Below are 25,284 nucleotides of genomic sequence, written 5' to 3'. Positions count from 1 at the left end.
CCAGTCATGTTCAACTCTAAGGGGTGAGGTTATCTCTATTTCTTAATAGAATGAGCCAGTTTTGTATGATGATATCTCCATGGTCATGTAACCAGCATGACTATTCAATGAGGGACACATTGGTCATATTTATCTATTTGTATTTCCAAGCTTTCAAACTGCTAGGTGGGCAGAAGCTGGGGCAAGTGATGGGAGTGTATCCTGTGATGTGGCACTGGTCTTGAACCTTTCCAGCTGATAAGCTCAGTGTCTTTAGGTTTAGGTTTAGGTTATTTATATGCCGCCCTTTTCCCTGGGGGGACTCAGGGCGGCTCACAGTTCGGAAGGAAGGGAGGACAAACAGATTAAACACATAAGACAATACATCATTAAAAGCACAACATTCATACAATTCGGGTGGGTTGCGGTCTTTAGCCCCGGCCTGTCGGGACAGGCAGGTTTTAAGGGCTATGCGTAAGGTCTGGAGGGTGGTGAGGGTACGGAATCTCCACGGGGAGCATCGTTGTCGTCATAGGGTCGGAGCTGTCCACGAGAAGGCCTCCTCCGCGTGGTTGCCAGTCGACTATGACCGGCTGATGGAACTCGGAGGAGGCCTAATCTATGGGATCTAATTGGTCGAGTGGAGGTAATTGGCAGTAGGCGGTCTCTCAAGTACCCAGAATCCACTACCATGAAGGGCTTTGTAGGTGACAAGTAGCACCTTGAGCATACCCGGAGATCAACAGGTAGCAGTGCAGCTCGCGGAGGATAGGTGTTATGTGGTGAAACGAGGTGCACCCACGATCCGCTCACACGGCCGCATTCTGGACTAGCTGAAGTCGCCGAATACTCTTCAAGGGCAGCCCCATGTAGAGTACATTGCAGTACTCCAGCCTAGAGGTCACAAGGGCACGAGTGACTGTTGTGAGAGCCTCCCGGTTCAGGTAGGGGTGCAACTGGTGCACCAGGCGAACCTGGGCAAATGCCCCCCTGGTCACAGCTGACAAATGGTGTTCAAAAGTCAGCTGTGGGTCCAGGAGGACTCCCAAGTTGTGGACCCTGTCTGAGGGGCATAGTTTAACCTCTGAGTTAACCCCTTTCCATTTCAAGGTTCTAATTATGACCTTTAAAGCGCTCCATGGCTTAGGCCCAGGATACCTGCGAGACCACCTACTGCCACCCGAGTAGCCTCCCACCATGCAGTGCGATCCCACAGAGTTGGGGATATCTCCTCAGAGTGCCCTTGGCCGGACAGGGTCGGCTAGCGCCCCCTAGGGGGAGAGCCTTCTCTGTGGGAGCGCCTTCCCTCTGGATGAGTTGCCCCGGAGCTTCGTATAATCCTCGACTTCCAGTCCTTCCGATGCGCCCTAAAAAAGTTGGCTTTTCCAGCAAGTTAGCCTGGCCTGAACAAAACAAAATAAATTATTGATTATTGTTAATTTTAATCGATTTTTAAAATGTTATTAGTTAATCTTAATTGGGTTTGTTTTTTGGATATTCTATCTAATTTTTTTTAACTTTTGTAATATGTGTTGTTGTTTTTTTAATGTTGTACGCCACCCTGAGACCTTGGGAGAAGAGCGGCATATAAATCCAATAAACCAAGAAACCAACCAACCAACCATTTAAAATTGAACCAGGTTCTTTGGACTTTTCCCCCCCAAATATCCAATGTTGATATCCTATTAGCCTAGAAGCGCATTGCAATTGGATTGGTGCTGGTGCTGGTGTTACTAATAACAAATCAAAGCTGGGACATCTAAGTCAGTCTCTCTCTCTCTGCACAATGAATGCTATATGACTGAATTAGGTTTCAGATTGAAAACCAAATGTATATAAAATATTTCAGACTAACTTACAAATACAATTATAAATCATTTTTTTGTATTTATAGTTGAAATAAGGGACATACTGGCTCAGTGGCTAAGACTCTGAGCTTGTCGATCAGAAAGGTCGACAGTTCGAAGGTTTGAATCTCTAGCACCACCTAACAGGGTGAGCTCCCATTACTTGTCCCAGTTTGTTAACTAGATGTTTCACAATAGCTTGAGCAATGTAGATTGCAGTCAGTATCTCTATGAGTTATGAGGGGAGAAGTAATGGCTATTTGACTCAGGTGAAAATGCATTATTTGTGTCTTCTCCTTGGTTGGATAGATGATGTTGATTCTAACAACTGCACTGCTTTTATTTGTTCCTTTTTAAAATCCTATCCTTTCCAACAGCCTTCCCAAGTCCATTCACTTGGTTTTCTGAGCTGAGATATGTAGGTAAGTATATGTAGATGTAGGTTTTGTAGATATAGATATATAGGTATTATTATTGTTCCTTAATTTCAGAAAGGTTTCATCCCTTAAGATTTTGCTATAGCTATAAAACCATGTTTGTTCATCTTATTTATTTCTCATGCAAGTTGCACTCATATTAAGTACAATCCAGAAGTAGGTTCCTACCAGCTAGACAACCGGTTCGCTTCACGCGGGCTTTGCATCACTACATGTGTGTGTGCAGGTTCTCAAAAACAGAACTTCCACATTGCAAATAAGGAAAGGAGCAAGGATACCAGCTGAGGAGCGGTAATTCAGTCTGCTGCCACTGATCTGTTGGGCTTCAGAAGCAGAAATAAAGGCCAGTATAAGCCAGGGGCGACGGGCTGCCCAACTTAATGAAAACAGAGAACCGGTTCGCTCTCAGCTTGCAATCAGAGCTAACGGTTCAGCCGAACCGGTAAGAACCCACCACTGGTACAATCATGCGGTAATATTCTTTCTGACATTTAATATATAATTTTACAGAATAATCCAGTAGGTGTCAAAATTCTATTCTAAACGCCAGGTTTCAGCATTTTCCTTTTATACCAATCCCTTCCTGCAATATCTATGCAGTTAAATAACTCTCCTCCTCATACTTTGCTTATTTCAAATTTCCTTAGCTCTTTTCTAGCCTCCCTATCCACAAGTGAATTTGTTGCATAATTATCTTCTTTTAACCTTCATTCTTCTTTCAGTCCTGGGGAAATCTGCCCTTCATAGCTAGGGCTGAAAGACAGGTCTTCAAATATGTAATCCTATTTCAGATTTCAGATAAATTTGGCAGAAGATTTGCAGACTTCACTTGATTACTTTAAAATCTATGCTCCAAACAAGAATGAAACATCATCCATTAGTTGATTTCCTAGTATGGTCCAAAGAAGACAGATGCTTACATATTTATACTTCAAACTCTCTTGAATGAATGTACGCTTGTCAAGTGGCTTGGAAGCCTTGGGAAGCAGTTGAGACATGTTTACCTCCTAGGCCTGAGAAACTACTGGTTTCTATACTATTCTTACAATACAGCTGAATCCAGGAAAGTTTTGTTCATAAAGAAGTCATTTTGTCCTATCACTCTTCCAAAAATAACCTTTCACAGACTTTGTCTGACATAAATAAATACTTTAAAGAACTTTAAATTAATGTTTTAAATGAATTCTTGGCTTTTAAATTTAAAAAAACCCCAACCAATTAACCAAGGCAACATAGCAAACTTGCAATAAACAATGAACGTTGAGCTCAACAAACATCCTGGCCTAGGGCCTGGAGGAAGATATTTCACAGCTTTCCTAATGTCCGAGAGGGTCCAGGCCATCTGGATCTCGGGGTGAGGAAAGGTTGACTCATAATGCAGGTGCTACAACAGAAAAGGGAAATTTTCTAGGTCCCACATGATAATGTTTGATAGAAGGGACCTGAACTGCACCCACATGTCAGATCTGGTGGCCTAGAGAGAAACGCTAGGGAAGAGGCATTTCACAAGAGTCTGGCCCTGTGCTGTGCAGTGCTTTAACAGTGAAAATCAGAACCTTGGAAGTACACTGGGATCTAGTGCAACTCCAATAGCAATTAATTAAATTGGTGTTCCGAAAACAATGTATACCACTGTAGACAGGATCAGCTGAAGCTTCTGAATGTTCTTCAACAGCAACCCATATAGACCACATTGTAGAACTCTAATTGGAAAGTGACAAGGCATGAGTGACTATCACTGATGCAGAAAATGGATTTGTGCAAAAGGCCCCATAGGCAGGGCTGCCACCTGCTATGTGAGTCAGAAGCCCCTCAAATCTCCTAATCAAAAGATAGAAATTATTGAAATGCTAGCATAAGAGTTTAAAATTTTACTAGATTCCTGATATGGAAAATGCAATAATGATCAAGGCAGGGGAAAATAACTGTTCTTTTTCCAGTTTTTTAAAAAAAAAATACTAAATTGCACTCATTTGCACTTATCTCACATGCTATTAAGATAATGTGCAAAATGTTCCATTCCAGATTTGCAAATATTGGAATGAGAACTACCAGATGTATAATTTGAAATCAGAAGAGACAGTCCGACATTACTAACAAGCAATGTTTAGTGAAAAGCTAACAACACTAACAACTCCAGTTACCTTGGTATCTTTCTGATAGGTGGAACTGAATAAAACTTTAATAAGTATCTTGCTGAAGATACTTATTAAAAGAGAGAGTGCAAACATTGATATGCAACAATAGGAAATATGTTAACAGGAAATAACCCCTGCATTGCAAATACACAGAGAAAAATAACAAGACTTTTCCTTCTTAAGCTTAGAATGATTTTGATAACTATATCCATAAAATAGAGATATGCCATTTGGAAGAAAGACAGATCTACATAAAACACTAAAATGCAGAAATGTCATACTGATGATAAATGTACATACTGTTAAGATCATAAGATTATGATTTTTGAGTTGGCTGTGAAAAATTGGACCATTCCAAAAACTGAAGGAAGAAAAAAATATGCCTTTGAATTGTGCTGTTAAAGAAAATAACTGAGAATATCTTAGACTAGAAGAAGAACAAATAATTCCATACAGGATAAAGTAAAGTTCACTGGAAGTCTGAAAAATGAAACTAACACTTAAATATTTTAAATGCATAAGTCAAAAACCAGTTGGGAGAAGACCCTTTAGACAAAAAAAAGCAAAATAACTAAATGTTATTACTAAATAGTTCAAGCATGAGCTAAGAATTCTGACAATGATAGTGAAACATTCACAAACAGAATTACAGAGTTTCTCCTCAGAGCTAGACTGATTCTCTCTTTGATTTGCTTCCGCCTTCAGGTGCTTTGGAAAATAGATTGGCCCCGTCTTTTTTGTAGCAGCCGTTTAGATACTGGAACTGCTATCATGCCACCCCTACTCCTTCTTTTCATTAAAGTAGACACATCCAATTCCTTCAGCTGTTCTTAGTATGTTATAGCCTCCAATCCTCTAATCATCTTTGTTTCTCTTCTCCGCACTCTTTCTCACATCCTGATATCTTTTTTTATATCGTGGCAATCAAAACTGGATGCAATATTCCAACTTCATCCTACCAGGCCATTATAAAGTGGTACTAACGCTTCACATGATTTTCAATTGTATCCCTCTGTTAATACTTCAAATTAATCTAATTTGTTAGATAGAGCAGGTGTTCAAGTCTTCTATATCATGCACTTATCTTCGGGAGTTTTGGCTATTCCTGCCATCTTGGTGTCACCTGCAAATTTATGAGTTCCCCTTATCTAAATTATTGAAGAGTACTGAGTCTAAGTCAGAGTCCTGGGGTATACCACTGCTTACCATGGTAATGCAGTCTCATTAAAGAACTACATACTGAGTATGGTTGATCAGGCAATTAAGAATCCATTTGGTGGTGATGCTGTCTAACCCACATTTTTCTATCTTAACAAATAGTAGGTTGTAGGCTACTTTATCAAATTCCTTGCAGTATTTCTTGGGTCCACTAATTTTGTCATTTTGTAAAAGAAAGCAATAAGAGTTGTCTGGCATGATCTGTTTTTGACAAAGCCAAAGTTATGACTGCTTCCCTCTAGGTAGAAAACAGATGCACACAACTGAAAAATAAGAACCCATTCAACCCAAAATTCCATTATGGTCAATGACAGCAAGATTTAAAAAAATACAAAAATAATGACCCTCTACAGAAAAAGCTGTGAATGAGTTATATGAAACCTAAATGCTAAGACTTAAAAAAATGAAGAAAATTAAATAATGTATCAGAAACAGACAAACATATAAAATATAAGATACAAATATAATTTTAAAAAGTAACAAAAAAACCCTATATGATTAGATCTTATGCCTTCCTACAGAAATTTCTGCAGCAGAACTTAGTAGAAACAATTGATGATGAGAGAGTTCTGATCTGCAAGCAGGAACCAAACTTCCTCTCTCTCATGATAATTTTGCTTTTGTTAGGAGGTGATAAAGGCATGCCTACACAAAACATAATGTAGAAAGAACAGTGGAAGAATACAGGCGAGAGGATTTCAGGTTCATTTGGACTACATGGATATCATCATTCAGTGAGTTGGAAGTGACTGAAAAAAACATTTGAACAAAATCAACCAATCAGTAGCAGGATTTATTTATTTAACATATTTGCATAGTCAAGCATCTTCTAGCCACCTCTGCATGGCTCCAGAATGAATCTACTACTCTTGTCTCTCATCTTCACTCCTACGCTTTTTATGACAACAATAACCACAAAGAGAATCAGATATACACATTGCAAGACTTATATGGAATAACCTATTTGCTTTCTCTTTTTAGTAAATTATAAGTTTAGAAACTGTTACATAAATCTCATGCTATCATTTCTGCTTACCTATTTCCTCATTATACACTTGAGTATTAAGAGAAGAGCTTTGAGATACTTGGGGAACAATACTTTTTCAAGGACAAGTTGCCTTATTATTCTAAAACCATTGTAGTACAGCTGCAAAACATTTTTATCCACTAAATGCATCATCTTATTTGCAAGACTGGGAAAAACAGATGGTTCCTCTCTTTATGCTTTGATTTTTAGCCATTTGAAATTCTTTCATCATTAGTTATACACAAGATATCTGTAAAAGTAACACATGTTAAAGAAAGGAACATTAATGAAAATCAAAATGTTCAGCTCTGGGGGAAAAAGTGAGGAGGGAAAGTGTCCACAAAAAGTAAAGAAACTGTCATTTTGAAGAGTTTGTGTTGTAGAGCATTCTGTCCCTGATGTATATCATTTCCTGTTCATCATGAGTAAAAACAGGAGGTATATTTTACAGATGGGTCTGTTGTGCATATCTAGATATGCATATGGTTTTAATTCTAGGTTCTAAGCAGCAATGGGCACATTTGGGAGACGAAAAGGTCATGCACAGTTTAACAGCACTAGAAGGAGTCTCCCCCATCCCGTCATCCCCTCCTAAAACCATTTACCATTCATATGAAGGTATAGGAATACTTTTCAGTCCAAGATAAGAATTGCAAGAACATCCACTTGCTGAATAAAATTTAATCTGTTTTAATACCAGTCTCTGAATATTACTGAGCTTGGATTGTCTCTTTTTCCACAATACAAATAAAGGTTGCTAAGCAACTTCTTTTTTAAGAATATAAGAAAGAGGGAAAGGGAAGGGAGGAATGGAGAAAGGGAGGGAGGAAGGAAGGAAGGAAGGCTATTCCATAGACACTGATGCCAACATGGTAACTTGACATGTAATCCTACTCTTTCAGTTACATCAATCTCAATTAAAAGTGAATTGAACTTCATTTGCTTGTAGCCAGTTGCACCTTCCAAATTGAAATGGATATGCTTTAAAAAAATGTTTTAAGATCCTTGATCATGTAATAACAGTATAAATTACTAGCAAGGCAGAGTCACTCTGGACCAGGGTTCAGAGAAATTATACATGTTGACATATCACAGTAGCTTAGTTCCATCCATATGTGATGTGAATGAAAAATCACTAAATTAAGTTTGTATTAGGCTTGATGTGTACCATCAGACACTGTTGAACTGTTATGATGCCCTACCACATTGCTTCTTTAATACATTCTGTTTATAGGATTAGAATTTAGGACCTTCTGATAAGAATGACCCGTTGTCCATCTGAATCAGCTGTATAGGACATTCTATGTTAATCACCATTAGAATCAATCCAAAGAATTGTGGAGCTTAAAGAACTTTAAATCAGGGCTCTCTAAAGTTATTCTTTTGAACTAGTTGCCTAAATGATATAATATTAAGCAAGATAATGTGAACCGGTGGATTAATATCCAACAGAAGGGAAATCCATGGATCAACTCCAACATAAGAACAAATAATGTAAGAACAAACTTGTCAGAACAAGCCAAGCCTGCATTCTGTTTTTTCCCCAGTAGCTAACCAAGTAGCCCTGGAAGATGGAGATGAAGACATACCCCTTATCCACTATTGTTTCTTTGTAACAAATATTTAGAGGTATGGTAACATTAAGCCTTCAAGATTAATAGCTTGGAAACTAAATGAATCTAATTTTCTCTTAAAACCATGTATGCATACTAATGGCTATTAAAATCTTCCTGGTACTGAATTCCATAGATTAATTGTGAATAAGAGTTTTCCTTTCCATTTCTGGTCTTACCTTTGGAAGGAAGGGAAGAAGAAGTTCTCCCTATCCTTTTTCAGGGTTTCTTAAAGACATAGAGGACATAAATAGAAGTGTTTCCCTCTTGAGCATGTATAATGTGTACGTACATTTGATGCTATGTTGTCTTGGAGTCATGCATGAAATCATGATTTCTTAGAGTAAATATGCAAAGCTGACCAATAAAATGATATAAAATCATCTATTAACAGTATTTCTTTGATGCATGCATAAGATTAAGGTGCATTGTCTTTACCTAGTCCATTATTACTGGCAAACACTGATTAAACATTTTCCCTTCTCCTCAGGGATTTAATGAGAAAGAGAAATCTTGTTATCGGTGTATTGATGGCATGCGTGGCACTCTTAAGCTCCAGATAAACCTCAATTGATGGCTTTATGTAGATGTTAAATAGTTTAGACATTAAAAGAGCAATGCAAGAGCCAAAGTATACTTGCCATGGAAACAAAAAAGCTTTTTTTTTTTTTTTTTTTTTGGAGAATGGTCATTTTCTGGAAACTTTAGCAGCCCTGAATTCCTAGATGCACATTCCAACAAATTCCTTAGATTTAAGAATGATCTTATTATCAAACATCAAATAATAGTGTTTCCATTGGCAATTGTAAATATCTCTCCCTCCCTCTCTCTCCCCCCTCACACACACACATCTAAAATGGTCCCAAGATGGTCTAGGACAGTGGTCTCCAATGTTGGCAACTTTAAGACCTGTGGACTTCAACTCCCAGAGTTCCTCAGCCAGCCTTAAAGTTGCTAAGGTTGGAGACCACTGGTCTAGGAGATTGACTTGGAGTATTTCCTTTCCTGCTTCTCCTTTTTCATCCTTTTTCATTCCCATTTGATCACTACTTTTTGTTCTTTTCTGCTAACCCACAGCACTAGACTTTCATTACCTTGAAAGAAAGTTATACCTTATGCCATATTGAGATGGAAAATTGGGATGAAGGTGTTCGTACATTATTCCTTTGTACATTATCCCTTTAACACTAATAACATAGTGTGGTTCACTATAACTTACATGAAGATCCTTCAGATTTTTGAAATCTCCATCCTTAATTTCGGTTATTTTATTGTTCTGTAAGTCAAGTAGAGTAGTATCTGGGGGAAGATCTTTCGGAACTTCCTTCAAACCTATAAGGGGCGGGGATGAAATATTATTACAACCAAAGAATAAAGATACCTGAAAGAAGTTAATTATATTTTAGACTTTCAACTTAATCAGAATTACTGCAAACAAATACATACTAGACCTTATTATCTAAAAGTTATGAAAAAATCATATTCAATTTGTAATATAAATCATTGTGATCCTTTCTCTTTTTATCTACGTGGAATTTCTGAAAGCTCATACAGTTTAAATGCTATTCATATTGATGTGAAAGGATTAAAAAGCCAATTACTAATCATAGTTCCCAATTTCATTAATACTGTCCATTGCTATTTCATTTTTCACTATTATAAACTGGTGATTTATGCATGTATGTATGTAAAATAAATAAAAGGTTAGGTAAAGATTTAAACGCATTCAATCATTTTGAAAATTCCATGTTCTAATTATGGTCAGTTAGAACTAGACTATAATTCTGTACAACAATCTGAGGCCAGACTTGGAAACTTTCTCAATATTATATTCTGCAGGTTTCGTCAGACAAATGCTTGAAGAAAGGCCTTGTTTGGGTTCAGTTACTTGTCTGGGATCTGAAGAGAGTAAATTGTATACAATCAGTATGGGCAGATCAAGCAGTTGTTTAATTGGATATGTATCCTTCTACTAAAATAAACTGTGAAATTATTTCTGTAATGATCACAATTCCAAAATACGTTTTAAAAAGGACTAATACACTCATATGACTGATCACAATGTAAATGCTCATTTTATTGGATTAATAAAAGCTAAACATATTTCTTGATTAAACTGTATGAACTTTATTATTTCTTTTTGAAACTGAGACTATATTCAGGTTGCATGTGTTGAATATACAAATAACTGTGTATGCAAATAACTGGGGGGAAGGAGTGTTGAATATGCAAATAGTTTTAGGCCAGCAACAGCCTGTGCTGCGCCCTGATTGGCTGGGACACAGCATAGCCTGTTGCTAGCTGGTTACCAGCCCTGATTGGCTGGTCATTTGACAGTTGCTTTGGGTTCGAGTATAAATACCCTGACCGTTTCAGGGAAGTTTGAATCGCTGTCATCTTGTACTTAATAAAGATCTGGTTCTTGCAATCCATGGCTCCTGCATCTTCCCTCACGATGTAAAAGCATGTGTTTGTGTATGTATACGTGACTGTGCATACATGTTTATGTGTTATGTGAAGAATGTATTTCTACTTAGCTGTCTGTTCTGACCCACCTTGTCCCACACCAACACACACTCCAAGCCAAAGATAAGTTATGGCATTTAATTAACAGACAGACAGGTCCTTGGCAGCAAACCGGCACAAATGGGCAGTAATCCAGTACAGATAAGCCGTGGCAGCAATCCAGCCTGCCAAGCTCACAATAATGTTCTCCAACATTAGTTCCTGTGTTGTCTTCTGCAAAAGAGGCGTGTGCACAAGCAGTCTTTTTATAGTCTGGAGAGGAGCCTAATGACCACCAGCTGAGTGCAATTACCTCCTGTAATTGCGTAATTGTTCCTTACGCCTATTAGCTCTCCGGTGCCGGGCATCTAGGAACAACTCCCTTGGCTCCTCCCCAGTGCTGACGTCTGGATCACACTCCCTTGTCTCCTCCCCACTGGTCCAAGGCTTAGGCGCCTCCTGGTGGCCAACCAGCCTCTCTGCGCCCTGCTCGGAGTCAGAACCCTCTCCAGGGTCCAGAGCCGACTCATAAGGCCCCTCACTGTCGGAGTCTGGTGGCAGCACCAATGGCTCCTGCTGGGCCACAACAGCTATCTATGCTTTAATACCATCAGACAGATTGCTTAAAATGTGCAGCCATTTTCAAATACAGTTTACATGGAATTAAAATTATTTCATACAATCTCACTTTACCCACAGTCTAAATGACCTATTGTATATTCTTGTAGCATGTGTTCCTGGGTTCTGTGTTATTATTGCATGATAAAAAATAGGACCACACAACTATGGAATATTTAAAAAGGGGTTTTTAGTATTGTTTTGTAATAGGATAACAAATTGTAAAAAGAGAGTTGAAGTGACTTTACTTGTTGTTCATCAGTTTAACTGTATTTTAGCAGATTTATATCTCATCTTTTTTTTTTCATAAAAAAGCCAGTAGTGGCATGAATGAATTTCCAGATGTCTCCCTTCTAGGCACTAAACACAGTTAAAGCGATTTGTCAGAAGTTAACTATATCAAGTAGCAATTTCTTTTGCAGTATTCCATCCTTTTCTTTTTCCAGGATTCAAAATGCACAAAACATTTATGTACAGCTAATCATGTAATCAAGCTGAAACCTGCTATGATCTACTACATTGTCTTTCAGTGGGTGCTTTATTCTGGATGCCTTATATGATGTGGTATATTTTATAAAGGTATAAATTACACTGATGAGGGGGGGGAGTGCTTAGGATATGCTAATCCTTAATGGCATTTTTTATTCTGGTGGTGCCAATTCTTATTGCATCTGAAATCTCCTGTATTTTTTATGTCTATCACTGAGAAATAAGTAATCTTTCCACTACAGGTAGACAAAACTACTGTAAAAGGGAACTATTGGAGCATTTACAGGACAAGGAGAATAGAAGCAATTTTCAAAGTAGGGATAGAAAAGCAAACAGCAAATAGTAAGAGGCCATTTTGCCAACTGGCAACAAAGTTTTGAACCTCTGTGCTTACTAGATGCAGAACCATGTATTACTGGTATAGGCTACCTTTCTTCAAAAGATTTGGAGATAAACGAATTAGAAATGTAATGATTGCTGCTGTATTAAGAAAGTAAGATGCTGTATACTTAAAGTGTCTACTGTGGTTTATAATTTTGCTTAATTATATGAAATATATCATTTTGGCAAAAATTATCAAAATTAAATCAAAACTATAAAACTCCAGATTCTTGTCTCTAAACTTACTTGTCTGTTTTATCCAATACTTTTTCAGAGAAAGTAATTCACTCTTGGTTTCCTGTTGTTTAAACCATTTCTAGCCTCTATTTCAAAGTCTAAATTCTATCAATTGTGAGACTGTAAAAATCAGCTGTAGAGTTTGTCTAATGAGCATTTGATTTTTAAGGATTAAAATTAAAATTAAAATTAAAATAAGGAACCTTGCCACCTATGTCATCTCTTATCTGTCAAATTTCTTATAAACGCAGGTTGAAGACATTTGTATAATTTATCCTTTTTGGATTTTTATCAAATTATATTACATGAAATAAATCCAATCTTAAGAAACCATATGGCAATGATTGATTTTCTGTAACATTTTCTCCATTTATTATTCACACATGACTCACGCTTAGCCTGACGACCAATATATGTCCATTGTTTTTTCTATCTTTTGTAGAATAAATTCTAATTGCCAATCAAGTTTATATATTTCTATGTTACCAGTTCCTTAATTTTCCAGAAGTTTCCTCTTAGAAATATGACTATATTAGTTAGAAATGTTATATATATATACATACATACATACGTACCAGGGGTGGGTTCCTACCGGTTCGCACCGGTTCTTGCGATCCGGTTCGTCAGTGAACCCGGAAGTAATTAACTTCCGGGTTCCTAGCTCCTAGCCCCTGTTGCTGGGTGCCTGCAGGGTTTTTCTTTTTAAAAAACGCCTCTCCGGAGAGGAAGCCCTGTCAAAGCGCACCTTTCCCGCCTCGGCGGCTGCAGGGACCACCCCGCCGCTTAATTTTCTTCCTCCTCCTCCTCCCCTTCCGCCCGCAGCAGCAGCAATGGCAGCCGAGCCGGGAAAGGAGCACTTTTGCAGGGCTGTGGAAGCCCTGTCAAAGCGCACCTTTCCCGCGTCGACGGCTTAAGGGACCGCCCTGCCGCTTAATTTTCTTCCTCCTCCTCCTCCCCTTCCGCCTGCAGCAGCAGCAATGGCAGCCGAACCGGGAAAGGAGCGCTTTTGCAGGGCTGTGGAAGCCCTGTCAAAGCGCACCTTTCCCGCGTTGACGGCTTAAGGGACCGCCCCGCCGCTTAATTTTCTTCCTCCTCCTCCTCCCCTTCCGCCCGCAGCAGCAGCAATGGCAGCCGAGCCGGGAAAGGAGCGCATTGCAGGGCTGTGGAAGCCCTGTCAAAGCGCACCTTTCCCGCGTCGGTGGCTGCAGGGACCACCCCGCCGCTTAATTTTCTTCCTTCTCCTCCTCCCCTTCCGCCCGCAGCAGCAGCAACGGCAGCCGAGCCGGGAAAGGAGCGCTTTGGCAGGGCTGTGGAAGCCCTGTCAAAGTGCACCTTTCCCGCGTCGGCGGCTGCAGGGACCGCCCCGCCGCTTAATTTTCTTCCTCCTCCTCCTCCCCTTCCGCCCGCAGCAGCAGCAATGACAGCCGAGCCGGGAAAGGAGCGCTTTGGCAGGGCTGTGGAAGCCCTGTCAAAGCGCACCTTTCCCGCATCGGCGGCTGCAGGGACTGCCCCGCCGCTTAATTTTCTTCCTCCTCCTCCTCCCCTTCCGCCTGCAGCAGCAGCAATGGCAGCCAAACCGGGAAAGGAGCGCTTTTGCAGGGCTGTGGAAGCCCTGTCAAAGCGCACCTTTCCCGCGTTGACGGCTTAAGGGACCGCCCCGCCGCTTAATTTTCTTCCTTCTCCTCCTCCCCTTCCGCCCGCAGCAGCAGCAACGGCAGCCGAACCGGGAAAGGAGCGCTTTTGCAGGGCTGTGGAAGCCCTGTCAAAGCGCACCTTTCCCGCGTTGACGGCTTAAGGGACCGCCCCGCCGCTTAATTTTCTTCCTCCTCCTCCTCCCCTTCCGCCCGCAGCAGCAGCAATGGCAGCCGAGCCGGGAAAGGAGCACTTTTGCAGGGCTGTGGAAGCCCTGTCAAAGCGCACCTTTCCCGCGTCGACGGCTTAAGGGACCGCCCCGCCGCTTAATTTTCTTCCTCCTCCTCCTCCCCTTCCACCTGCAGCAGCAGCAATGGCAGCCGAACCGGGAAAGGAGCGCTTTTGCAGGGCTGTGGAAGCCCTGTCAAAGCGCACCTTTCCCGCGTTGACGGCTTAAGGGACCGCCCCGCCGCTTAATTTTCTTCCTCCTCCTCCTCCCCTTCCGCCCGCAGCAGCAGCAATGGCAGCCGAGCCGGGAAAGGAGCGCTTTTGCAGGGCTGTGGAAGCCCTGTCAAAGCGCACCTTTCCCGCGTCGGCGGCTGCAGGGACCGCCCCGCCGCTTAATTTTCTTCCTTCTCCTCCTCCCCTTCCGCCCGCAGCAGCAGCAACGGCAGCCGAGCCGGGAAAGGAGCGCTTTGGCAGGGCTGTGGAAGCCCTGTCAAAGTGCACCTTTCCCGCGTCGGCAGCTGCAGGGACCGCCCCGCCGCTTAATTTTCTTCCTCCTCCTCCTCCCCTTCCGCCCGCAGCAGCAGCAATGGCAGCCGAGCCGGGAAAGGAGCGCTTTGGCAGGGCTGTGGAAGCCCTGTCAAAGCGCACCTTTCCCGCGTCGGCGGCTGCAGGGACTGCCCCGCCGCTTAATTTTCTTCCTCCTCCTCCTCCCCTTCCGCCTGCAGCAGCAGCAATGGCAGCCGAGCCGGGAAAGGAGCACTTTTGCAGGGCTTCCGCCGCACCCCCAAGGACCGCTGACCTCGCGCTGCCGTTTCTTCTTCTTCCCCGGCCTTCCCAGTTAGCTTGCTTGAAGCTCCGAGGAGGCGGGAGGAGGGTCGCAGGAGTGGAAGTGGGGGGAGGTCTTCCCGGCCGGGAAGAGCTGAGAGGCTGCCGGCCCCTTTCGCAGGAAAGTTAACTTTTCTTGGCGAAATCCTGCCCCCCCCCACGTGGGTGAGCTGTCCTCTTCCCGTAAGCCGCCCGGAGTTACCTGTGTGTGAGGTGGGCTGCCCTATGCATTTGCGTGTATGCGCTGGAAAGAGAGTGAAAAAGAGAGGGAGAAATAATTATATTAATTAGATAGATCAGTCTTTCTCCACCTTGGAGACTTGAAAGTGTGTGGACTTCAACTCCCAGAAAGGGAGTTGGGAGAAAGGGAGAAAGGAGGAGAGAATGAAAGGAAGATGGGGGAAAGAAGAAAGAGGTAAGGAGAGGAGGATGGAAAGGAGAGAAAGAGGGGGAGAGAGGGTAGAAAGGGGAAGAGGAAGAGCAGGAGTAGGAGAAAGGTAAGGGAAGAAGGAAGGGGAAGGAGAGGAAGAAGGAGGAAAGTAGAGAAGGGAGGGAGGGTGAAAAGAAAGAGGTAAGGAGAGGAGGATGGAAAGGAGAGAAAGAGGAGGAGAGAGGGTAGGAAGGGGATGAGGAAGAGCAGGAGTAGGAGAAAGGTAAGGGAAGAAGGAAGGGGAAGGAGAGGAAGAAGGAGGAAAGTAGAGAAGGGAGGGAGAAAAGAAAGGGAAAATAAGGTGGTGTTATAACAGGAGGAAGGGATGGTAAACAAAGCAACCCAAACTGTATATTATAACCTATTAAATGAAATAATAAATGTATAAGAATGATAAATGTTAAAACACTTGTAACCAAATGACATGCTATATGTGATGATGGGTTTTTTTCTTTTTGTTTTGTTTTGTTTTTATTGTTTTGGGTATGTGTCGTCTATGTAACAAAAAAAATTAAAAAATATATTTTTATAAAAAGGTGGAGAAACACTGAGATAGATGATAACGAGGGAGGGAGAGGGAGAGAGAGAGAGAGACCATAACTAGATAGACAGATAGGCAGGCAGATAGACGGATGGATAGAGAGAAAGAGAGAGAGATAGGTAGGCAAGCAGATAGATGGATGGAGAAAGAGAGGGGGAAAGAGGGAGAGGGATACCATAACTAGATAGGCAGATAGACAGACAGATGGATGGATGGATAGAGAGAGAGAGGATGTATATAATTAAGGTGACCAGACGTCCCTAGCGAGGTCGCGGGCTGGCAGTAACTGCTGCGGCCTAGCTCCCCCCCCCCCCCGGTCAATGGTGTCCCTCTTTACCAATCTGAAAATCTGGTCACCTTACTTGTTTAGGTAATTCTGAGGTGGTTGATGGTTCTGTGAGTGCCTGTCCTTTATAATTTTCCACATTGCCTTGATGGTTTTTATTCCAGTGACTTTGTCTTTCCTGTTCTTAGGCTTAGGAAAAAAAAACTGGTTTCATTGGCAGTCTTTTTTTTGGGGGGGGGGGATTTTTATTTTTTTGGTGTTTTCCTAGCACTGTCATAGTTTGTGGTGTGGGTGGGTGTGTAATGTCCCACAGTTATCTATGCATTAATAATGATCTAGTAATATTAATAATATCTAGTAATTAGTAATATCTAGTAATAACATCGTCTTGGACACTCCCATCCGGTCACATGGGCGGCAAGCCACTCCCATCCGGTCACATGGGCGGCAAGCCACTCCCATCCGGTCACATGGGCGGCAAGCCACTCCCATCCGGTCACATGGGCAGCAAGCCACTCCCATCCGGTCACATGGGCGGCAAGCCACTCCCATCCAGTCACATGGGCGGCAAGCCACTCCCACAAAGGAGGCCACGCCCACAGAGGTGGTTCGAACAATTTTTGAAACCCACCCCTGATACGTACGTACGCACGTACGTATGTATATATACATATAACATTTCTAACTAATATAGTCATATTTCTAAGAGGAAACTTCTGGAAAATTAAGGAACTGGTAACATAGAAATTGGAAGAATAATCATGAATATCAAATAACTCCAAAACTGAAGGGTTATTTGAAAAATTAATTAAAACCACAATAACAGAAACTTAGAAGATCAAGAAATTAATATAGTCTAAAGGATTCCCAACATGGTCAGTAGGCAGTAAAGGATACATTAGAGAAAGGTATTTGTTTGCAAATGGTAACAAAAACAGATACTTGCAAAAAAATACAAAACTAGAAGAAAATAGCAATGGACACAAAACAGGATATTAAGATGATATTAAAATTAAAAACCTTAAGTTTAAATAGTTTAAATAGTTTTAAACATTTAAATACATCAGCTGGAGAAAATCAGATAGAGAGATGAAAGAAGTAAGTTTTCCAGAGAGGTTTTAAATATGAATATTTAGCTTTCCCCCCCCTGAAATACTGAAAACAAACAGAGCACTAGATTCAGTCCAGATGGTATCCATCTGATGGTTCTCAAAGAATTCAGCTATGAAATTGTTTATCTTCTAATAAATACATGTATCATGTTGCTAAGAAGGCCTACACCAGAGAAGATTGGGAAGCCAACATGATGGAAAACAGAGAATAAAAATAAAGTATACATTCTTGCCAAAGGAACCATACAAATGCTTAGATTCCTTAAGAATCTGTATTGGGAAGAATGCCTGTTAATAAACCAAAATGAGTGGTGAACTGCAAAATGGCTATTCTTCTGGGGTCACCTAAATTCAAATAACAAATTAACTCTTACAAGTACTTATTAGGTCAAATTCTTGAAAATAAGTCACTCAGAACTTAAGAATAGAAAGGTAAAGGTAAAGGTTTCCACTGTCCAGTTGTGTCTGACTCTAGAGCAGGTGTTCATTTCTGTTTCTTAGTAGAGGGAGCCAGCATTGTCTGAAGATACTTCCATGGTCATGGGGCCAGCTATACATTGAGGTGCACAGAAAACTATTACCTTTCCACCAAAGGGATAGCTATTTGTCTACTTGAATTTGCATGATTTTGAACTGCTAGGTGGTCAGGAGCTGAGGCAAGTAACAGGAATTCACCCTATTGCACAGTGCTCAGGTCTCAAACCCAGGCTGTCAGTTTTCCAGCTGACAAACTCAGCATCTTTAAACTGCTTAACCATTGTGCCCCTAGAATCAATGATTCAACATGCCTTTGTCTGTTAGAATGGAATTATGGTTGTGGATTCAATAAAGCATGATATTGTGGATACAACAAAGAATGGGGAAATGTATGTGTATCCCTCTCTCCCCCTCTCCGCCCCTCTCTGTTTGTGTTTGCGTGTGAGAGAGATTAAGACCAGTTATGAAATTCAATATCCACCCAAATTGTTATACAGTTAAATCAGTACTATCACTGACTACCAAATTTGGCCCAATGTGCAATTAAATAATATTTCTATGCAATTAAGCTTGTAAAGAAGTGGTATTTTGATGTTTGGCGATAATATCATTTTCTCCATTGGAAATGGGGAAATCTGCAGAGCAGCAATTAGCCTTGTTACAGCATAGCAACATTAATTCACTTGCAGTCTGGGAAGCTTCTACTGCTGATTGCAAAGCAATAGTTTGCTGATGTGGGAAGAAGGGAAAGCAGATTTCCTATTTTTTTAGCCCAGTAATTTGGAATAAAGCAATATATACTTAGATATATGAGCAATACAAATCATTTATTAGAGTTATAAAATATGTTGATGAATTAGAATATAATCAGAATCTTTGACCCGACATTTGAACAGAGAATCTGTGGAGCTCTGTCATATCCTTTAGAACTTACTTGTGGCAACACAACTACCTAGTAGGCAACATAACAATTTCCTCTTTTACAGCAAGGACAGTATTTATCTTTGGAATTCTATAAATATATGTAAATGAAACACTGCATTGAAATAAAACTATACTCAAAGTTCCATAGCATCATTTGTCGTTATTTCAACCATTTCATTTTAAAAACATTTTAAAAAAAACATTTTAAGGAAAAGTCAACCACGAATACAAGATAGATACACACTTTAGAAGTTCATAAAAGCATCAAAGGATTTTAAACTTAAATATGTTTAATCTTTTTGAAAAGAAGTATCTTAATTGCTTCTACTCAAGTATTTTCAAAACTGGAGAAAATATAATTCAGGAAATAATTCAGTGCACATTAATATGGATAATAATTAATATACGCCCACTTTTAATAACCATTTAAAATGTTTTGGATGAATTGTCTGATTCAGGTATTATCAAAAACATTGTATACACTTATACTCTCAGTAAATCCAAAAATTATATCCAGAAATGCATAATGTGCTCAAAAAAATCAATATATGCTACTGTTTAAACTTTTATATAATTCTTATGATCCCAATAGGAAATTTAAGAAAACTTGAAATTCCTTTTAAGATATAGGGCCAAGAGTCTTTGGTTAATGCTCATATTTCATTTTTCTATGTACTGTTTATCACTTAGGAACAATGCAGCTCATAATGTGAACACAAATACTAAACCAACATTTTGTGATGTAGAAAAAAAAACTTTTTAAGAGTTTTCAGTTTATGGTTTACTTTGTCATCACTCACTGCCATTATATATGAAATATAGCAGGGTTTCAGATGTATGGCATCAATATGTGAAATGCAAATTGTTTTAGAAATGAATTACCAGGCCATGATGGCACTTCTTTTCAAGCAAGTGAATGATATAAATTTCAATTTTTTGGATTTCTAAATGGTTAAGAATGACTGATTAATACAAATATTTATTAGCTTTCTGACAATCACATGATTTCTGCATATCTATATTTCTACTAAATAGTTAATGCCTCTGGAAAATGACCTCTTATACAACTTAAGGGAAGAAATAATAAAACATAATTAATGTGCATTACATATTAGAAAGAGTTTGTAACTGGAAGAAAGAACTGAAAATGATAAGAACTGAAGATAGAAAACAACTCAGGAGATAAAAAGCTATTTCCATTATACTTGCAACTTACTATAGTTGAAGGTATTTAGGAAAACTTCAAAGTATAATGGTATTATAGCCTTTATATTCAATATTTTTCATTCATGTTCTGATTATTTATTATTGATACATTGTACTGAATTGTTTTTCTTCTGCCTCAGCCAGTCTTAAAAACACATGTCCAACGTGGGTTGAAAGAGGACAAAATATATTATTAATGCTAGATGAATAACTTGCAGTTAAACCGATAAATTATATGAAGTTTCTCTTTATTTAATTATATCTCTTTTGTTCTTCATATGATTAGGCAGACAATACAGAATAAAGAGAATGGAAAGGAACTGGAAACCAAGGCCTTACTTTTCTACATGTTGATAAGATTATTCAACATCACATATTTCAATTTAATTAGAGGAAATTCAACACATTGAACACAGTGTTATTGCCACAGGCTAATTCAAACTCATTTAAATCAATCAAAACAAACATTTTATGAGGTAACATTTCATTCAACTTACCTAAATCGGAGCACTGAACAACCCGGAGGTGGCATTGACAACGAAATGGGCATACTGGCATTGGAGGATATCCTGCAGGTTCAGGCGTTCCAGATCCTGCTTCATCTTCAAGCATAAAATCAAACAAGCCTCTTTGATAAAATGGTTTGGCCAAGCAAAGTGGCAGGAATAGAAGAAAAAAGATAGCCAGTTTCATGACTTAGTTCATCTATTCAGCAGAGCAGGAATGAATCTAGAAGTCAAAGCAAAGGTATACAAGATGGAAACATAATTTGGGCATCTTTTGCACATTTATCATTTAACAAGCTTCTAGTGTCACAGTATTCTGGTGCCATTTTCCAGATGTCTGGTCAAACATATCCAAAGTATCCAGTGCTTTTGTCAAACTGACAAGAGATCATTGTGTTGTTACAACCCAAACTGTACCTATTTCATACATGTGTGTGATGCCATAATGCATATACGAAGAGGGCAGGGCTTGTATTACAGCAGCATGATGTATCTTGTGTCATTTGACACCTTCTGACCCCATGCAAACACAGTTATGACATTTCTGGTCCTTCTGTTCTTGCATGATATTGTTATTATATCTTATATAGTTTTCAGGCAAAGTTTGGATTTTAAAAAATGTTTTAGAAGTCCTTTATTAAATTATTTTAAAACATTTTTAGCATTATGGGGGGGGGGTTTCCTGTTTTAAATGAATAGAATGATAATAAAATGTGGGCATGTTTGTCTATCTGTCCACATGTCAATACAATGAAGGATTGTATTTTCACAATTTATACAAGAAACAGAGAACCATTGTAACCCAGAGTTACAAAAAGCAACATAGAGACAATTGTATATATTACTGATTTAGCTTACATTTTATTAATAACAGATGCCTTTACTGGAACAATAATGATGGTTAAAAGTCACACAAACTTTCCATCTCTAATTCTTAGTCAACGTAGAAACTGAACTGAAATCTTTCTCTCCCTACTTTTTATATTTGGATGGTTTTTCTGAAGTTCTGAAACTTATGAGTGGGGTTTGAGTAGGTGAGATTGCTTGATTGATTTTGACAATCAACAAAGTTATCAGGTAGTTATACTCTGTGAAAAGAAGTTTTAATTGCCTAAAATGAACTTTATGCAACAAAGGGAGAAAAAAACCTTCAGTTGTCATATTAGTGCAAATGAACTTTAAACTGATAAAATAGTAAGGAACTTAAATTACTAATTAGGCAACTGATATTTAATTGCAGATTCAGGTCTTCCAGGGTGAATGATGCAAGGAGAAATGGGAGGAGCTGAAAGGATTTCTATAAATAGAAATTTATATAAAGCTCCTTTTGTATACTTAATTTGTATACAAGAGCAAAAGTAAACAAAAGTCAAATGACAGAAAATATTGATATTATTGCTAGAGTATTTAAAAATATTTCATTGTTCCATGAACAAATGGAATGAACACAAATGCTCACTGTTCTTAATACATTTTTAGAATAAAAATAGTATATGAATAAATAGTATATTTATTCAGACAAATATGTTGTTTTTTTGTTGTTTCTTTGGATCTAATTTAGATGTATTAGTGTGGCATAAAAGTCACCCTCTTATCAATCCTAATTAGGGTCAATAAATATTTATCAACGTAAGTTGATAAGGCAAATTGAGGCAAATGGTTGGCAATTATTTCCCACATGAACATTGTCATTTGTGAAAAGGAAAAAAATGTCCTTTACTTGTTTGCTCTTTATATATATTTGTGACATGAAACCTTGCTATTTTCCAAAATGATATGAAAACTGTATCTTCATATCTGTACACCAGAAAACCATCATGCAATTTTATTGAAATAGTAATTTACTAGGTGATCTATTTAATTGCAGGGAAATTATAGTGGAAGTAACAAAATTATAGAATTATATTTTCAGATAAATCCTTGTACAAAATAGGGAATGAAATTCAATCAGGTTTTCCAGAGGTGGAAATTATTCAAGACTTAGATAAAGAAGAGGCATTTTTGATTCTCTCTGCAGCTATCCATAAAAGGCTGCAGAGAATGCAGCATAGAAAGGAGAAAAGGAGGGGGGAAAAACTTCCATTGTACAAATGGATTCTCCTTTATGAAACATTGGATTATCCTCATGATTCCTTCACATATGCATGCATTATCTTTTGTTACCATAATCATCTTATGGGGAAAAAGCAGGAGAGGAAAATGCCCCAAAGTCACCTCTTAAATTGCATTATGGGATATAAACTAGCACCCAGATCTTAACACTCCAGAGCTAACTACCTCAACCCAAAACTATGTAGATAGTTTATACTAGAGAGTCCAGAAATTCTAGCCAATTGCCTTATTTTGCATTAACTGATTCATTAGTGTATAGTGAATAAATGTATTTTTCTATTTCAAAAGAATATCAGGGTAACAGATGTTCTAGGGCATTAAAATTAAAATATATACTAAAATTGCTATTTTGGCCATCAAATTAGTCATCGCATATAGACTAATTCATATGATGATGATTTTTAATTCTCTAATAGTAATGAAATATCATGACACTATAAAAACAAAGGGATGCTTTGGATTAGATAGTGTATACTTTAAAGGATTTTCAATTAAAGATTAACTAATTTAGATTATTGGTTTGGAAGTATAAATAATACATGATTATTACATTTCATAAGCCAATGCTGTCTTTAGAAGCATTTTAATAATCTATAATTAAACAAGGTCATTCTACCCTTAATAATGGGCCTTATCCTGCTGTATTCTTTAGTAACTGTAGGATCTTTCATCAAGTTCTCCATGACTGTACAATGGGAATGAGTTCCATGAGCCTAATGGATTATTCTTCTGCATAAATTTGAATAGGAAATTCAGAATAAACATGCATGGTTAAGAAACATACAAAACCTCTAAATTCCTCAAGCAACAAAAACTACAAACTAGCTATGGGAAACATATTTTAAAACAATACATTACATTACACTGAGCACAGAGGTGGTGGTGCATATTGCATTTTGTTGTGGTATTTCTGTCCAGTATTTTAGATCTCTTCCTGCAAGATGAATCAGCTGTAGCCACAATCCTTGAAATAAATATTTAACTTAACTGACTGGTGGCAGACAATACTTTACCTTGCTTTTACACAAGAGGAAACTACAGTTCTGTTTTATTTCAGAATTATCCTTTGATAATCATTCTTTGATAAAGCTGTAAATGGATTTCAGGTACCCAAAACTAACTAACTAAGGATTGCTAACTGGTGAGTTAAATTTGGTATTCTGCAGGATGCAGTCAGAGTCTTAGAGAAACATATGAATATCAATTTTCAGACAGAGTGAGTATCTGCTTTTACAGTTCTTTGCTTTTACCACTGTACAGCTCCGTTTGTTTGTCTTTAGTACTTTTCAGCTGAGAATTTCCCTGTCTAAAGTATCTAACCATTACATACATGCGAAATATACAACTTTAGAATGTAAAGGACCTTTGATCCTATGGGGAATGAATTTCCTCTTTAATTTAAAATAATCATTGGGAAGAAAAACATTCCAGTTTTTCAAGTGCAAACATGAAATCTCACAGTTCTTTTTTCTTACAATATCACCCTCTCCAAACTCCACAATGCAAGAAAATCCATAGCTGCAAAATGCCTTAAAAAGCATTCTAAAAATAACAACCAAAACAAATCTCCCTAAAAGGTTCAATACGTTTAGGAAATATCAAATATTCTCAATAACGTTCTCAAATATTACAGACACAACATTCCCCACCACAACATTTCCCTCCACAACTAAAACTTTTCTTACACTCTCAGAAAGATTTTGCTTCTTAAAAGTGAAAATGCATTCAGAACAATTGTTAATGAAATCCATACCTTTTCATCCAGGGATTTGCAACAGGCACTCTTGGAGCTGAGATGCAATTAACCGAAAAGAGCCAGGCAGAAGATCCTGCAGGTGTTTAAAGGAGGAGGGATAGTTGAGTGAGGCGAGACTGTCACTTGGTAAGAACCCCTCCTGCTTCTTCTATTCCATAGCACAGTTAAAAAGCAAAGTTTTCCTCAATGAAAAGATTCCAGGCAGCTGACACCCACAGTACATCATATGGTAATGATATGTCTCCTGTATTGTAGCCAGAAACTTTATCAGCCCCCATTTTCTCCCTTTTCCTTTATTTCTTTTTCATGTGTTTAACTTCCTAAATACTTTTACAGATTAGCCAGAATAATGGGTCATTTTTTTCCCCTTTAGCATGTCCAACTATCAACTTAATTTGAGGATTTTCTAGCTTTGGAGCATCCACCCCCCCAGCTTTAAATTATATATCAGAGGAAAAAACTTATTCAGAAAGTTTTTTTAAAAAAAATGATACTGAAAGAAGTGGAAGACAAGTTAAATTTGAAATGATATATAATTATGCTGGAGAGTAAATGCTAAATAATAGATTTTCTTGCAAGTATCTTTATATCTATAATTGCCATAAAGTAATTCAATAGGTGTTTATAAACTGTTTGAGACTGCAATCTTATATCCCTTACTTAAGGTGAAGTCTACAAATGTGTCATATTGACAATTTTTAATAACATAATAAGTGCACAATAGATATTTGCATGAACCAAATTCTAAAATAGGCTCAGC

The 25,284-nt window shown here is 38.7% G+C and overlaps 1 protein-coding gene across 1 annotated transcript in view; it reads right to left on the bottom strand.

Moving 5' to 3' along the window:
* DCN (decorin) overlaps positions 1-24,720 on the bottom strand; it is a 32,942-nt gene extending 8,222 nt beyond the window's left edge. Inside the window, 3 exon segments of the mRNA XM_032221905.1 lie at positions 9,479-9,591; positions 20,648-20,879; positions 24,522-24,720. Coding sequence (XP_032077796.1) covers positions 9,479-9,591; positions 20,648-20,843 — 309 coding nt within the window. The 5' untranslated portion in view covers positions 20,844-20,879; positions 24,522-24,720.
* Positions 24,721-25,284: the final 564 nt, after the last annotated feature.

The sequence above is a fragment of the Thamnophis elegans genome, chromosome 7, assembly GCF_009769535.1.
Source record: "Thamnophis elegans isolate rThaEle1 chromosome 7, rThaEle1.pri, whole genome shotgun sequence".
NCBI lineage: Eukaryota > Metazoa > Chordata > Lepidosauria > Squamata > Colubridae > Thamnophis > Thamnophis elegans.
Note: the sequence above shows the minus strand (reverse complement) of the source record. Positions and strands in the feature narration are given on the sequence as shown.